At 41.8% G+C, this 17,459-nt stretch overlaps 1 protein-coding gene and 1 long non-coding RNA gene across 2 annotated transcripts in view; both read left to right on the top strand.

Annotated features, from left to right (window-relative positions):
- LOC115062590 overlaps window positions 1–4,705 on the top strand; it is a 6,130-nt gene extending 1,425 nt beyond the window's left edge. The window contains exons 2-3 of the long non-coding RNA XR_003842526.1: window positions 489–603; window positions 4,665–4,705. This is a non-coding gene — a long non-coding RNA (uncharacterized LOC115062590). The remainder of the gene's footprint in view (window positions 1–488; window positions 604–4,664) is intronic.
- Window positions 4,706–4,850: 145 nt separating this feature from the next.
- LOC110330784 (zinc finger protein 60-like) lies at window positions 4,851–17,113 on the top strand. Its single transcript, XM_021211100.2, has 3 exons — window positions 4,851–5,010; window positions 7,134–7,232; window positions 14,693–17,113. The coding sequence occupies exons 1-3, from the start codon at window positions 4,851–4,853 to the stop codon at window positions 16,504–16,506; spliced, it is 2,073 nt and encodes a 690-aa protein (XP_021066759.1). The 3' UTR covers window positions 16,507–17,113.
- The last annotated feature ends 346 nt before the right edge of the window (window positions 17,114–17,459 follow it).

The following is a 17,459-nucleotide window of genomic DNA, read 5'->3' as shown; positions in this document are numbered from 1 at the left end:
CGCACACCCCTCCTCGGGTGGGGAAAGGCGCTGGATGCCGGGGGACTACTCCCAGGCAAACACCCCTCCTTGGGCGGGGAAAGGTGCCGGGTGCCAGATCAGCCTGGGGACTGCTGCCAGGTGAACACCCCTCCTTGGGCGGGACAGGCGCCGGACCGAGATGCTGTTTTAAAAACAAGGAAAGGAAAATGAATGTGCTAATGCTAGTGTGCTATGTATATATATATATATATATATATATATATATATATATATGACTTTATACATATATATATATTACTTTTCAGATAAACATGTTCATATTGCACATAGCATACTATTCTGAAGCTTTTCTATACTTTGGGATGACTAAATCTGTCACACTTTTATAGAGAATATGCTAAAACCCATTAACTATAGTCACCGTTTTACATGATCTATCATGTAAACTTTTGTTATGTAGATGAGATTTTGTAACGTTTAATCAGCATCTTCTGAATTCGCTTAAGGACCTACGCCTCCCACTGTCAACCACGATGCTGCACATCTGGCCTCTGCCACTCAAACGCCGGTACCCAGCATCCTACTTGATTCTATGAGAAAACAGCTTCAGATTCTGCACAAGTAAGATTGTAGGTACTTTGTCTCCAGATTAATTATTTCAATTTTAAACTGTATGTGCGTGGTTATGTGTACATGAGCACAGCTCAGAGACCAGAGGTGTAGGATCTACTGGTGCGCATACAGATCGAAAATACTCAGAAGTATAAAATAAATAATTTTTTAAAAAAAGTTTTCATTCACAGAAAGAAAAAAAAATCAAAAGTGGAGAATGTAGTGAAAAAACACATTGTGGAGGGAGTGTAAATTAATGCTATCATTGTAGAAAACAATATGGTGGATTCTCAATTACAACTAGAACTGGTACGTGGTACAGCAATCCCACTACAGAATAGTCACACGATGGAAATAAAACCGGTACCCTGCAGAGACATTTATACTCCTGTTTTCGATCCAGCATCATTTGTGTAGCTGTGGTATGCAACCCCACCTAGAAATGAGTAGACACATCTGGACCGAGGCTCACGGACACAGTGGAGTGATATTCAACCATTTGCTCCTCTCCTGTGACTTCAGTGGCTGCTGCTGAGGTGCTGATTTGTCATGTCCTACTTTTTTTTTTTTTTTTTTAAAAAAAGATTTATTTATGTATTTATTTTATGTATATGAGTACACTGTAGCTGAACTGATGGTTGTGAGCTATCATGTGGTTGCTGGGAATTTGAATTCAGGACCTCTGCTTGCTCTTACCTAAAGATTTATTATTATATCAAGTACACTGCAGCTGTCTTTAGACACACCAGAAGAGGGCATCAGATCTCATTACAGATGGTTGTGAGCCACCATTTGGTTGCTGGGATTTGAACTCAGGACCTTTGAAGAAGAGCAGTCAGTGCTTTTAACCACTGAGCCATCTCTCCAGCCCTTATGTCCTATTAAAAGGCCATATTGATGTTCCATTTGGGGAAATAGCTTTTTCTGGTTTTCCTGTTTTTAAATAGGAAGTTTCCTTGTCACTGACTTGTCTGCATTCCTTATAAAGTTGCTGTGCAGTTTAGATGTGAACACTTTGTCGGATGTACAGTTTCCAAATATTCTCTCCTATAGTCTAGACGATTCCTCTACTCTGTTGATTGTTTCCTTTGCTCTGTGTGGTAGTTTGAATGTAATTGGCCTCCATAAGCCCATAGGGAATGGCACTATTATGAGTTGTGTGACCTTGTTGGAATAGGTGTCACCTTTCTGGAGGAAGTGTGTCACTGTGGGAGTGGACTTTGAGATCTCCTATGCTCAAGTTATGCCTTCTCCAGCACCAGGTCTGCCTGCATGCTGCCATGCTTTTTGCATGATGATAATGGACTAAACCTCTGAAACTGTAAGGCAGCTCTGATTAAATGTTTTCCTTTATAAGAGTTGCTATAGTCATGGTATCTCTTCACAGCAATAGAAACCCTAACTAACACAGTGTAAAGCCCATGTGCCCATTTGGTTTTGTTACTTATGTTTTTAGAGTAATACCAAAAATATCCTGTGTCATGGAGACTATATTTTTCTTTTGGTTTTTTTTGTTTGTTTGTTTTGTTTTTAAAGATTTATTTATTTATTTTATATAAATACGCTGTAGCTGTCTTCACACACATCAGAAGAGGGCATCAGATCTCATTATAGGTGGTTATGAGCCACCATGTGATTGCTGGGATTTGAACTCAGGACCTCTGGAAGAGCAGTCAGTGCTCTTAACTGCTGAGCCATCTCTCTAGCCCTATATTTTGCTAGTGGCTTCAGTTTCTAAATTTTAATCTGTTTTGGGTGGACTTATACCTGTATTGCCTCTGAAGGTCCAATGTCATTGTACTGAATGTTAAAATTGAGTCTGACCAGCACCAGTGATTGCAGCACCACATAGGCCAGGCTCGCCCGAGACTGAGCAAGCCTCCTGCCTCAACCTCCGCAGGGCTGGAATTATAGACCTGTGCTACCACATCCAGCGGACCCTCCTATCATCAACATATAAACATATAAACAGTTATAAATGTCATGAGGTTACACTAAAACTATCACAGAACTGTAAAGATGGGGGCTGGGGCGATGGGTCAGTGGGTGCAGTGCCTGCAAGCATGGAACTGTGCAGTGCCAGATGCAGCAGTGCATGTCTGCAGTCCCAGCCCTCCTTTGGTAAGACAGGGGTGGAGACAAGAGAATCCCTGGCAGACTGGGTAGCCTGGTGTACGCAGAGGGAAGGAAGGATAAGGAAAGAAGGAAAAATTGCTTTTGAATCTTGTGGGGAGACAAAAAGTATGATTCCATAAGATTATAGATGTTGTTTTAGGGTTTTACTGCTGTGAACAGACACCATGACCAAGGCGACTCTTACAAAGAACATTTAGTTGGGGCTGCTTTACAGGGTTAGAGATTCAGTCCAGTATCATCAAGGTGGGAGTATGACCGAGTCCAGGCAGAGATGGTGCAGGAGGAGCTGAGAGTTCTACATCTTCATCTGAAGGCTGCTAGCAGAACACTGACTTCCAGACATTGAGGACAGGGGTATTAAGCTCACATGCACAGTGACACACCTACTCCAACAAGGCTACACTTCCTAATAGTGCCACTCCCTGGGCGGAGCATATACAAACCATCACAGATGTGTACTTGAGAGTTGGGCATGGAGAACCATGGCTGTGATCTCAGCATGGGAGATGGGGGAAGGAGCTTTAGGAGTTCAGGGCCAGCCTGGGGTACAGACGAGGCCGTCTCAAAAACAGACGGTCGCCAAGTGTACTAAGGCTTAGACCTGTTGGCCGGAGCACTGGGTCCCCATTTGGTGATGGCTGCTCCCTGGGGCAAAGCTAAGGAGATCAGCGGGTTGTGTGTGATAAGTTATTTCTCTGCCAGCGAAATGAGCCAATTCAAGCCAGATTTTTATGTTTATCTACATCTATACATGTATCTGTACACACATGCACGTTTATTGGGAAGCTGCCCTCTAGTGAATTCACAGGCCCCAAGGTCCAAGGCCAGAGAAATCGCCATGCTAAGGGAGAGGGGATGGAGAAGAGAGGAAGGGAGAAAGAGTGGAGCAGAGAGAAGGAGAGAAGGAAAGGGAGCCAGAGAGACCAAAATATAGGATTTATTAGGAAGACCCTGTGGGAGAAGGGCAGCCCAGCCCCTGGCCTGGAAAGTTCAGGGTTGGGGGCAGGGTGTGCCAGGTTTAGACCGAGGGATGTTGGGAGAACCTGGAGGCCTAATCTGTTTGGTATGTGAAATATGCACCTCAGCCCCTTGTCCCTGGGTCTGAAAACTGTGTGCTGCTCAGAGCTTGTGAGAAGAGAGGGTCAGTGCTGCTGAGTGTAGCACAGAGCACAAGATGATCCTCACACAGCCCAAGACAGATGAGGTTGAGAAACCCAGTTCTAGAATCAAAAAGTCCTAGGACATCCAGAACGAATTTAAAATTATTTTGTGCAAAATCTCCCATAATATGGAAAGAGAGAAACAGATCACACCTCCTGTGACAGCATGTTTACAGCTCATTATCTTCATTAAAACCCGTGGCTTAGTTGATACAATGTATGCTGTAATCAGGGATCAAAGTAGATAGATACCACAGTATAGCAGCAAATTAGTTAAACTGCTTCGGCTCTCAGCGACCCGAGCGATGCACCTGCCCAAGAGCTCTCTGGATTTGAGAATGAAGCATGCGCGCACGCGCACACGCACACACACACGCGCACACACACACACGCGGACACACACACACACACACACACACACACACACGCACACACACGCGCGCACGCACACACACACACACGCGCGCGCACACATACACACACACACACACACGCACACACACACAGAGGCTGTCTTGGTCCCTTGCCCACGCAATTAAAAAGTCCTGCTCCATCTCCCTGCACAGCCATGGGCTGTACAGCAATTTTTTATTATCAATTGAAGCCAGCTGGGGGCAGGGACCCTCAGGTCTGGAAGCACTGTGAGCGGTGGGAGGGGAGAGAGTGAGTGGGGAGGCTTGAGAAATAAATGTAGTCGATGAAATCACAGTGACAGAAGTCAGCCTGGGAACATCAAGTCACAATCCAATGAAAGGCTTTCTTTTTGTCCCCCAGGAAAGGAAGCCTGAGGAAGAATGGCCAGCTCTAATTGTCAGGACATGGTCTGTGTAAGTTGTCTGCTTGTGGACGTTGTACATCGTGGTGCGGAGCCTAGTGCGCACCACGATGTACAACGTCCACAAGCAGCAATGCAGTGATTGGCTTTGTTTTTGTCCCCCAGGAAAGGAAGCCTGAGGAAGAATGGCCAGCTCTAATTGTCAGGACCTGGTCTGTGGATCATTGACATTTAGGGATGTGGCTGTTGACTTCTCTCAGGAGGAGTGGGCCTGCCTGGATGCTACTCAGAAGGTCTTATACAGGGACATGATGTTGGAGACCTACAGCAATCTGGTCGCAGTGGGTAAGCCTGTGCCCCATGGATGGGGGATGNGTCCTCTACACTGTGGGCTTTCCTCACTCTGAATTAAAGGACAGTGCCATCTTTCNAGTGGTAGCTGAATCTGGGATGGANGCCGATTCCTGTCATTGCTTCTCTGAGAAGGCTGAGGCAGGAAGGTTGCTGTGAGTGCGGCATCACTGTCAGATCCATCCTGAGTTCCAGGCTAGCCTAGTCTACAGGGTGAGGCCTTGTTTCAAACAAAACAAGGTACACACGTAAATAAAGAGATAAATTCATAAAAAGAGTGTTGAGCTAGAGAGGTGTCTTGGTGGTTGGAGAAGCAGAAGTTCTTGTAGAGGATCCAGGTTCAATTCTCAGCACCGCAGACAGGGCTCATTCTGTGTAACTCCAGTGCCAGGGGATCTAGTTAATGTCCTCTTCTGACCTTCATGGTCATACACACATGTGGTGCTCAGACATACATACATACACTCATATACACATAAAATTAAATTTAGTTAATAGAATCCAAACGAGATAGCTGAGTTCCTCCTTCTTCCCAAAGCAACAATTTGAGATATCTTTGGTCCCGAATAGGAGCTTCATGAAGCGCCTGCTTGCCCACCCCTTGTTGGTCCTCTCAGTGAGCTCTAGGTTTAGTGAGAGACCCTGCCTCAGATACAGAAGTGGATAGCAGTCAACAAAGGCACCTGACATTTGTCTTTCCCCATCCAGACATGCATTCGTGCATACTTACATGCACATCTGTACATGCACAACTAAATACAAGAGCCGTTGTGGTTTGCTTAGTAATGAATCAGTAGAGTTGACTCAAAGCAGAAGTGGACACACTCTGTTCCCTTCAGTGACCACCTCCTTCACCTGCTTTGTAGTGGATTTTTGGGGTATGAAGGTTTGTGTCTCTCATTGAGCAAATCTGTAAGGATGAGGTGTGAATGTGAAGGAAGACAGCATCATAACAATGCTGATAGCAGTGCCCATGGCTGGGGATGTAAGTCAGCAGAGGCACACTTGCCCAGGATGCTCAAGGCATCACTAAGTAAATATATGGAAATTGAAAAAAAAACAATGACTTTGTTTTAGTATAGATCAGACACTATTCAAATATTTGAAGTAGTATTTAATCTTTTTTTTTTTTAAAGATTTATTTATTTATTTATTATATTTAAGTACACTGTAGCTGTCTTCAGACACTCCAGAAGAGGGAGTCAGATCTTGTTAAGGATGGTTGTGAGCCACCATGTGGTTGCTGGGACCTGAACTCTGCACCTCTGGAAGAGCAGTCGGGTGCTCTTACCCGCTGAGCCATCTCACCAGCCCGTAGTATTTAATCTTAATGTTGACCCTACCCATAAACTAATCCTAAATACTAGTATTACTTATTATTGTTAATTGCTACTATTAATTGCTTTTGTTGAGGCCATGTCTCACATAGTGCAGGCTTGCTTTGGACTTGCTAAGAAAGTAAACCCAGCCTTGACCTTCTCCTCTGCCTGCTTACACTCCTCAGGTGTTGTGACTCTCTGTGTGCGCGCCACCATGCCCAGTTTTTAGATGGAAAATTGAGCGTAGAACCCTACAGGACTCACCTAAATAAATGTCATTATCAGTGAGCTGCAGAGATGGGGTCTACACTAGACAGTCCAGCCTACGAATTCTCACCACTCAGTTACGCTTTCCTCTTGAGCGACAAGCCTCTGTCTGTAGTTAAAGGAGATTAAAACCTTAATTTGAAATAGGTGGTTTCTTACTCAGATTGTTCTTTCTCTGAAGTCTTTGCTCAGCATTATTTTGGCTTTTAGAATTTTTATTTGTTTTTGGAGACAAGGGTCTTGCCTTGCAGCCCAGGTTCCCCCACCTACTGTGTAGACTTTCATAATAAGTCTGTATTATAAAAATCTGGACAGGCAGAGCATGGCGGCACACACCTCTTGTGCCAGCATTTAGGAGGCAGATGTAGGCAGATCAAGTAAGTTCAGGCCAACCTTGTTTTCATATCAGGTTCCAGGACATCCTGGGATAATTGGACTGAATCTCATAAATAAATAAATAAATAAATAAATAAATAAATAAATAAATAAATAAAGGTCTATACTATGTGTTATTTCTTTCTTTCTTTTAAGTGGGAAGTTGCATTTCCAAGCCAGCTCTGATCATCTTACTAGAGCAGGAGAAAGAGCCCTGGATGGCTGTGAAGGAAGAAACAGACAGGCTGAGCCCAGGTGAGTAAGAGTGAGGTGAGCCTGCAGCCCTGCCGGGCACAGATGTGGTCAGAGGCTCCATGTGAGATCATCTCAAAGCATAGCAGGACTGGAGCAGTGGTTTAGTGGTGAAGAGTACTTCCTGCTCTTACCGAGCACCCAGGCTTGGCTCCCAGTACCCACTCAGTTCCCAACACCCACATGCAGTTTTGCAGCCTGCTGCTCCAATCCCAAAGGGCCGGATGCTCTTTTTATGGCTTCCTTGGACACCAGGCCTGGGAATGGTAGGTTTACATACGCACACTCACAGAAACATAAAATGAAGAACAAACAAAACAGGACAAAGTAACAGCACCAATAAAACCTTCCCACATTAAACAACAAATGAAAAAGAAAATGTTGTCATCTAAATGAACCATTGACAGCATTTTGCCTTATGTGCTGTATTTATGTCTACAACTCCATGTTTAGACACTTCTTAAACTCTTTGATGGTAAGTTATTAATGTACACTTGATATGAAGTATTCGGTGCATCCCTTTGTAGGATATAATCTAGCCTTCCATCAGTCACAGTTAATGTAAACAATCTTGTTACTCTCATACTAATAAAATGACCATCTCACATGATTGTGAGAAGGAGTTCTCTCTCTCTCTCTCTCTCTCTCTCTCTTTTTTTTTTTTTTTTTTTTTTATCTCAAGACAGGGTTTCTCTGTGTAGCCCGAGCTGACCTGGAACTGACTCTGTAGATCAGGCTGGCCTCGAACTCAAGCGATCCATCTGCCTCTGCCTCTCAAATGCTGGGATTAAAGGCGTGTGCCACCACGCCTGGCTCAAAAACAGACTTCTAAGGGATAATAATAATAAAATAAAATAAGCTAAAACAAAAACTAACGCATTGGAATTGGACAAAACAAACAAAAAGGAAATAGCCCAGGAAAAGGCAAAAGAAACTGACCCACTTGACCCACTTGTCTGCACCCTCATGAATCCCATAAAAACACAAACTTGGAAGCCATCATAAATTCCCGCACAGAGGTCCTGGTGCAGACGGGGCAGTGCAGGCCCTGTGATATCTGTACTTCAGTCTCTGTGATATCACGTGGGCTTTGAGCATGTTTATTTAGCGGACCTTGTTTTCTTGGTGTCCCCGAGTGCTGTGGGGAGGGGGTTGATGGAGACATCCCTTTTGTGGCTGAGTGTCCCAAAGTCTCTAATTGCCTACATAATTGCCTGGCTGGGGACCTCTGTACTCCTTCCCAGCAGCTGCAGAAGGAAGAGTCCCTGATAAGGGCTGATCTGTAAGTACAGCAGAAGGTCTTTAGGGGTCATTTTACTGCTGCGTCTTTGGTTTTGGTTTTGTTCTTACCACAGTGTCAGAGCAGACTCTTTGGTTTTACCCCAGGCGCCTGTCTAGTTTCAGGTGACCGAGCTTGTGTCTATCAGGATCGGGTAGCATCTTAGGGAGTGGGCCTTACATAGAATCTTACACTGACCAGCTACGCTTGCAGCTTTGCCGTCAGATTGTGGCAGCAGCCTGGGTTGTTTGTCGGTTTGCATGGAGTCCCTTTGGCCCACAACTCAGTTAGATGTGTGTAACCCAGTCCTGGGACTATAAGCTTTATTAGGGGACAAGAGATGATCAGTTGGGACTCTTTGTCTCCCCCGGTATTTGGCCATTTCATTTAGATAGCCCTCATACATATATGTGTATACTTCTGGAAGTTTCTACCGTTAGATATGTGTTAGATATCCATACTACTCCTCAAGAAACCCTTACCTTTATCTATTTCTCTTCATGTTTCCTCCCTTATCCTCTTCTTTCCTCTCCTTCCCCAACCAATCCTTCCATTCTAGCCCTTACCCCCATCCATCCATAACTATCTATTCTATTTGCCTTTTCAAATAAGATCTCTGTTCCCCCAGTTTTTTATTCTATTTCTAACCTCTGCAGTTCTACAGACTATAGCTTGGTTATCATTAATTTAACAGCTAGTAATGTCATATGTGATAGAGCTGGATCTTGAGGTAGAGCAGCTCTCACCTCTCTGAGGAATCACCACACAGATTTTCATAGTAGCTGTACAAGTTTACATACACAGCATCAGTAGACGGGTGTTCCCCTTATTCCACACTCGTCAGCATGAGTGGTTGGTCTCTTGTTTAATGATCTTAGCCTTTCTGATGGGAACAGGATGAAAACTCAAAGTAGTTTTGATTTGCATTTTCCCCTGTTGGCTAAAGATGTTGAACATTTCCTTAAGTGTGCTTCAGCCATTTGAGTTTCCTCTTTTGAGAATTCTCTGTTTAGGTCTGTACCCATTTTTTTAGTTGGCTTGTTTTCTTGATACCTAGTTTTTTTAAGTTCTTTATACAATTTGGAGATAAGCCCTATATGGGATGTGTAGTTGGTGAAATCTTTTCCCAATCTGTAGGTTGCCACCGTGTCTGAATGACAGTGTCCTTTACTATGCAGAAGCTTTTCAGTTTTATAAAGCCCTGTTTATTATTCATCTCTGTAGCTGTGCTAATGGTATTCTATTCAGACTTTTCTTGTGCCGATGAGTTCAAGTCTATTTTACATTTTTCTTCTACGTGTATCTGGTTTCATGTTGAGATCTTTGATCCATTTGGAGTCAAGTTCTGCGCAGGATGATAAGTGTAGATTTATTTGCATTCTTGTACATGCACCTGCACTTTTTGACTGGCCCTGTTTTTTGAAGATGCTGTCTTTTTTTCCAGTGTGTATTTCTGGCTTCTTTAATCAACAATCTGGTATCCATAGGTATGTGGATTTATTTTTGGGTCTTCAATTAACTTCCCTTGACCAATATGTCTGTTTTTGTGACAATTCCATGCTTGTGATTATTTGTCAGACATAATTGTTGCCTAGGAGGCTTACTACTGAATATACTTACCTTTTCTAACTCTTTCTGAACTCTGGCTGGCTGGTTCAACTCAAGTGTTGTGGCTCAAACTCCTCCCTAAGCTGACAGAATCTATTGTCTCTTGGCTTCTCATTGAATTGCTCTGCTTAGCCTCATACTAACTTTTGCAATATGTTCTAATCTTCTGGCTCCTTCTCCTTCTCTGCCTCATTCTATCTTCACCTGCTTGTTCTCTCTCTGGACACTGTCTCTGTACAAATGGCTGAGTAAAAACTACCCTCTGAACTCCAGGAATGGAACTGCCACCAAATGAACTGCCACTAACTCAGCTCTACTGTACTACACAGATGTTCTGTGTTTATCAGGAAATTGGTCTGCAGTTCTCTTTGTTGAGTCTTTGTGTGGTTTGTTTATCAGGGTGCCTATGCCCTCATCAAAGGAATTGGGCAGTATGGTGTTTTGAATAGGTTTGGCCCCCATAGATTCAAGTGTTTCAATGCTTGGCCATAGAGAGTGACACTATTAGGAAGTATGGCCTTATTGGATGAGGTTCCAGCCTTGTTAGAAGAAGTGTATTACGCTGTAAGTGGGCTTTGAGTTCTCCTGTAGTGAAGCTCCATCCAGTGTGGAATCAGGGACTTTTCCTGGCTGCCTTCCAAACAAATTGTAGAACTCTCGGCTCCTCTAGCACCATGTTTGCCTGCATGCTGCCATGCTTCTTGCCATGATCATAATTGGCTAAACCTTAGAAACTGTAAGCCAGCCCCAATTAAATGCTTGCCTATATACGTATTGCCTTGTTCATGGTATCTCTCCACAGCAATACAACCCTAAGACAGGTAGTGTTCCTTCTGCCTCTGTTTTGAACAGTAATTTGAGTAGAATTGGCATGAACTCTGCTTTGAAAGTCTAATATAATTCTGTGCTAAAATCATTTGGCCTTGGACTTTTTATTGTTGGAAGATTTTAAATTACGGATTCTATTTCACTAGTAGGAGTTATAGGTTTGTTTACATGGCTTACTTGGCCTTGTTTTAACTTTGGTAAGTAGTTTGTATTTGAAAAATCACCCACTTCTTTTAGATTTTCTCGTTTGGTGGAGTGCATGTTTTTCTTATATCCTAATGGTTCTCAGGATTTCCTTAGTGTCTGTGGTTATGTCCTCCTTTCAGCTTTAATTTTCCTTATTTGGCTCTTTTCTCTCTGCCTTTTAGGAAATTTGGTTAATGGTTTGGCAGTCAATGAACCAACTCTTTGTTTCAAGGATTCTTTGAGTTGTTTTATTGTTGTTTCTGTTTTACTGATTTCATTCCTGAGTTTAGTTATTATTATTTTTTTTACCAACTATTCCTTTTGGGTGTAACTTTATCTTTTTTGTTCTAGAACTTTCAGGTGTAGTGTTAAGATCCTCTCCAACTTTCTTAAGTTGGTACATTATTATATGAACTTTTGGGTTTTTTTGTTTTTTTGTTTTTTGGGTTTTTTTTTTTGTTGTTGTTTTGTTTTGTTTTTCAAGACAGGGTTTCTCTGTATAGCCTTGGCTGTTCTGGAACTCACTTTGTAGACCAGGCTAGCCTCGAACTTAGAAATCCGCCTGCCTCTGCCTCCCAAGTGCTGGGATTAAAGACGTGCACCTCCACGCCTGGGTATGAACTTTCCTCTTAAAACCATTGTCATCTTGTCCTCTAAGTTTGGGTTTGATGTGTCTTCATTTTCATTCAATTCTAGAAAGTCTTTTAATTTCTTAATTTCTTTCCTAACCCATTTTTTTCTTCAATAATAAGTTGTTCCGTTTCCCCTGAGTTTGTAAGCTTTCTGTTATTGTTTAATCAATAGTGGTAGATAGACTGCAAGGTGTTATTTGAATTTTCTGTGTCTTTCGAGACTTGTTTTTTGTCGAAGTATGTGGTTAATTTTGCAGAAAGATTGATGGGGTGCCAAGAAGATACAGTCTCTTGTGTTTGGGTGATAACGTTTTATAAATATCTGTTGGGTCATTTGGTTTATAATTTCAGTTAATGCCAGAGTTTCTCTGCTTAGTTTGTCTGGTTGACCTGTCTATTGGTAAGAGTAGGGTATTGTAGTCTCCCATTATTATTAATGCTAGACTACATTAGCATATGTGATTTAAGCAGAAATATTGTTTCTTTTACAAACTTGAGTGCTTTCTGTTCAGTGCATGTATATTGGTGTTTTGTTTGTTGTTTTTCGTTTTTGATAATCATGTATTGTCCTTCTTTATCACTTCTAATTAGTTTTGGTTTGAACTCTATATTTTTCCAGATATTAAAATGGCTATACCAGCTTGCTCAAGCAATCCATTTGTTTAGAAATGGAATATTTTTTCCATTCTTTTGCCCTGAGATGATGTCTATTCTTGGTGTTAATGTGTGTTTCTTGATGCAGCAGTTGGTGCTCTTAACCATCTCTCCAGCCCTCTCTTACACCTTTTAATATACTTTCTTTGTCCTGTATGTTTAGTGTTTTGATTATAACTCTGTTCCTATTCCTAGATAGGGACTTTTCTTGGTGTCCCTGATTTCCAAGATGATTCATACAGGAACATTCTTAGCTTTACCATTTTCTTTGACAGAGGTATCCATTTTTACTATCATATCTTCAATGACTGCTATTCTGTCTTCCATCTCTTGTATTCTGTTTGTGAGACTTTCCTCCAAGTTTTCTTTTCTAGTCCCTAATTGTTTAACTTCCAGATGCCCCTCAGTCTGGGTTTTCTTTATTGATTCTGCTTGTACTCTGAGGTCTTGAACTGTTTAATGATTTGATTTTCATTTATGAATTGTGTTTTCATAGATTTATTTAAAAGGATTTCTTCATTTCCTCTTTAATAGCCTCTGTCATAGTAATAAAGGCTATTGTAATGGCTTTTTCTTTTTTCTTCACCTATGTTGCAATACTCAGGTCCTGCTATAGTGGGTTTCTAGGCTTTAGTGCATACATACTGTCTTGACTTGTACTGTGTTTTTGTATCATATGGCAGATAGACATTTGGGTATGGGAAAATTGTAATTCTAGGTGCTGATATCTGGTCTTGTCTTTGTTGGTCATGCTTTGCTTTCTGTTGCTTTCTTTGGTTCTTAGGAAAGTGTGGTGGTTGTGTGTTGCCTGGTAGGAAGTTCTTCAGGGGTCCTGATAGGTGTTGCCATTAGGGGTTCTAGGTTAAATGTGTTTCTAGTTATGTGGAACTGACACTTAGGAGTGTTGAAGGATCCCACAGGAGGAAGGAAAGCAGGTGTCTCACTAGATCCTTAGTCCCCTGGGAATGGGGTCTGAGAGTGAGGAGAGGCCGTAGCAGGTGATCTGCCGCAGAGCTAGGGATGAGACTAGGGCTTGGGGTTGGAGGAATCGAGGAGAGGTGAAGAGCTGCTTGTTAGCCTGCCTGTTTCACTGGCCAGAGTGACCTTCAAATTTCCAGGGCTTACCTGTTGGAACTGTGCATTGGGATCAAGCAGTGAGTGGGTAAAAGTAAGTTTGGAGATACAGAGCTGCATGATGGAGACTGGGAGGCTGCAGCAGGTGGTCTGGTACAGATCTAGGGATGAGGTGAGGTGATTGGATTTGGAGGAGAGGAAAGATAGGTAAGGCTCTGAAGTTAGCCTACCTGTTTCCCTGGCCAGAGAGAGCCTTACTCTTTTAAAAAAATTACAATGAATTTTCTCCTGCTTGCTTTCTGTTTCCTTTTTAGCTTGTTCCTATTTTTATTATATGTAAGTACACTGTAGCTGACTTCAGACACTCCAGAAGAGGGCATCAGATCTTGTTATAGATGGTTGTGAGCCACCATGTGGTTGCTGAGATTTGAACTCGGGACCTTTGGAAGAGCAGTCGGTGCTCTTACCCGCTGAGCCATCTCACCAGCGCTTGTTCCTATTTTTATCAGACAGAGTTGCAATATATAGTCCAAGCTGGTCTGGAACTCATGACCCTGGTAACTCTGGTTCCTTGTTGCTGGTATTTATTATTATTATTATTATTATTATTATTATTATTATTATTATTATTTTGGTTTTTCCAGACAGGGTTTCTCTGTATAGCCCTGGCTGTCCTGGAACTCACTTTGTAGACCAGGCTGGCCTCAAACTCAGAAATCCGCCTGCCTCTGCCTCCCAAGTGCTGGGATTAAAGACGTTTGCCACCACCGCCCAGCATGTTGCTGGTATTATTACCATTTGTATTACCACCACCGCAGATGATTTTTACACACACACACACCCAGACCCTCACACCCTTTATGAGGTTTTTCAGGTCCCTGACAGTTTTCTTAATATATGGCATATATTTTGTATTAGTGTGATGTTATTTTCTCATTAATTGCTTCAAAAACTTCACCCTAAAGTGTGTATTATGCAAAAAAAAATCACATAAGATTATTTCAGTATAATTACTTATAGTCTTGATAAACAGACACACTTTTCCATTTCCAAGTGATCTACTGTAGAGAGTATTTTCTTAAATAAAAGTTCATTATTGTTGCTTTCCTTGCTCCAGTTTAGCTTCTCAGAAAATGTTTTAGAGTTAGGCTCTTTTGTATACAGAAAAATAAAATATTCTTGTTTTCTTCTTTTTTTTTCAGATTTGGAATCAGATTATGAGACTCAAAAAATATCTCCAGACAACCACATATATACTATAAATCTACCCAAACAGACCATAAAGCATATAAGTGAAACTTTTGAACTCAAGGGCTCCAGTTTTAGTAATGGCCACAACTGTAGTACATTCAAGGGACTACAGGGTTGTCAAGAAGGAGATGTTGATCAAAAGATTAGTAACAAGGAAAAAATACCCACTTACACCTGCCACACCCTCTCTCACAGCATAGAAAATGCATATGAATGTAAAGAGTGTGGGGAGTGCTTTGGTTATAGGCCAACTCTCACACAGCATCCGAGTGCTCATTCTGTAGAGAAGCCCTATGAGTGTAAGGAGTGTGGGAATGCCTTCAGACTACAACAGCATCTTACAAAACATCAGAAAGCTCACAGTGGTGAGAGACCTTTTGAATGTAATGAATGCGGTAAATTTTTCAAGCATGGCTCCAGCCTTGTTCAACATAAGATTATTCATGCTGGTGTGAAACCATATGAATGTAACAAATGTGGGAAAGCCTTTAATCGTCGCTCAAACTTCATGCGACATCAGAAAGTTCATTATGACAAGAAACCCTTTCAGTGTAAAGAATGTGGCTATGCCTTCACTGTTCTAGCACAGCTCATCACTCAGCCTCAGAACATTCATAATGGAGAGAAATCATTTGAATGTAAACAGTGTGGAAAGATATTCAGTAGTGGTTCCTACCATATCCAACACCAGAGTATTCATTCCAGTGAGAAAGCCTTTGGGTGTCACGTATGTGGGAAGGCTTTTAGGCTTCAAGTATACCTTTCTGAGCATCAGAAAACTCACACTGATCAGAAGCCTTATAAGTGTAATCTTTGTGGGTCAGTCTTCAGACGTAAGAACCACCTTACTGAACATCAGAGAATCCATACTGATGTGAAACTATATCAGTGCAAGGAATGTGGGAAGTTCTTTCGTCGACGCTCAAATTTTATGGAACATCAGAGTATTCACACTAATGTAAAACCTTTCAAGTGTAAGCTGTGTGGGTCAGCCTTTAGACTTCAGTCCCTACTTAGTCAACATCAGAGAATTCATACTGATGAGAAACCATACCAGTGCAAGGAATGTGGGAAATTCTTTCGTCGAAGATCAAGTTTTACTGAACATCTGAGTATTCACACTAATGTGAAACCTTTCAAGTGTGAGCTGTGTGGGTCAACCTTCAGACTTCAGTCCCTACTTAATCAACATCAGAGAATTCATACTGGTGAAAAACCATATCAGTGCAAGGATTGTGGGAAATTCTTTCGTAGAAGTTCAAATTTTACTGAACATCGGAGTATTCACACTAATGTGAAACCTTTCAAGTGTAAGCTGTGTGGATCAGCCTTCAGACTTCAGTCCCTACTTAATCAACATAATAGAATTCATACTGGTGAAAAACCATACCAATGCAAGGAATGTGGAAAATTCTTTCGTCGAAGATCAAATTTTACTGAGCATCTGAGTATTCACACTAATGTGAAACCTTTCAAATGTAAGCTGTGTGGATCAGCCTTCAGACTTCAGTCCCTACTTAATCAACATAAGAGAATTCATACTGGTGAAAAACCCTATCAGTGCAAGGAATGTGGAAAATTCTTTCGTAGAAGTTCAAATTTTACTGAGCATCAGAGTATTCACACTGGAAAGAAACCCTTCGATTGTAATAAATGTGGAAAAGTCTTTAGACTTAATGTACATCTTATTCGCCACCAGAGATTTCATAATGGTGAGAAGGTAAAGAGTGTGGAGAGGCCTTTCATCTTAAGAGCCATAAAATAATTTATTCAGGTCAGCAATGTTTGAATGCAAGGAATGTGGGAAGTCCTTCACGCTTGTTTTCATTGTTGTTTGACATAGGGTTATTCGTGCTGCTGTGAAACTATATGAATGTAATGAGTGTGGGAAAGCCTTTAATTGTTCAAACCTCATGCAACATCAGAAAATTGATTCTGATGAGAGACTCATTTAGTGTAAGGACTGTGAAAAGGCCTTCACTGTTCTGGCTCAGCGCACTCGGCACCAGAACATTCATGCTGGAAAGAAATCCTTTGAATGTGAGTAGTGCTGGTCAGTCTTCAGACTGAGTGCCAACGTATTCAACCTCAGAAAAGTCATACTGATGTGTATCCCTATCAGTGCAAGGACTGTGGAAAGGCTTTGTTTGTGTTCCAAGTCTTAGAATTCATGAGAGAACTCACAGTTGTGATTCACACTCATGAGAGACCTTACCAATGTTAAGAATATATAAAGGTTTTTAGTCAAAAATCAAACTGGTTGGGCTCTAGAGTTCATATTAGTAGAAGCCTTAAGAATATAAAGAATGTGAAAAGGCCTTTAGCAATAATTCTTTTTTTCTTTATTTTCATTATTTACATTACAAATGCTATCCCGAAAGTTCCCTATACCCCCCCCCCCGCCCCTGCTCCCCTACCCACCCACTCCCACTACTTGGCCCAGGCCTTCCCTTGTGCTGGGTCATATAAAGTTTGCAAGACCAAGGGGCCTCTCTTCCCAATGATGGCCGATTAGGCCATCTTCTGCTACATATGCAGCTAGAGACACAAGCTCTGGGGGTACTGGTTAGTTCATATTGTTGTTCTACCTACAGGGTTAGCAATAATTCTAAACTACCTGTATATTAGAAAATTTATACTGGGGAGAAACCCTATGAATGTAAGAAGTATGGGAAAATGTTTAGAATTAGCTCATTTTTCCATGCACATTGAAGAATT

Source organism: Mus pahari, chromosome 1 (genome assembly GCF_900095145.1).
Source record: "Mus pahari chromosome 1, PAHARI_EIJ_v1.1, whole genome shotgun sequence".
Lineage (NCBI taxonomy): Eukaryota > Metazoa > Chordata > Mammalia > Rodentia > Muridae > Mus > Mus pahari.
The sequence above is the reverse complement of the archived record's forward strand: the minus strand, read 5'-3'. Positions and strand labels throughout refer to the sequence as shown.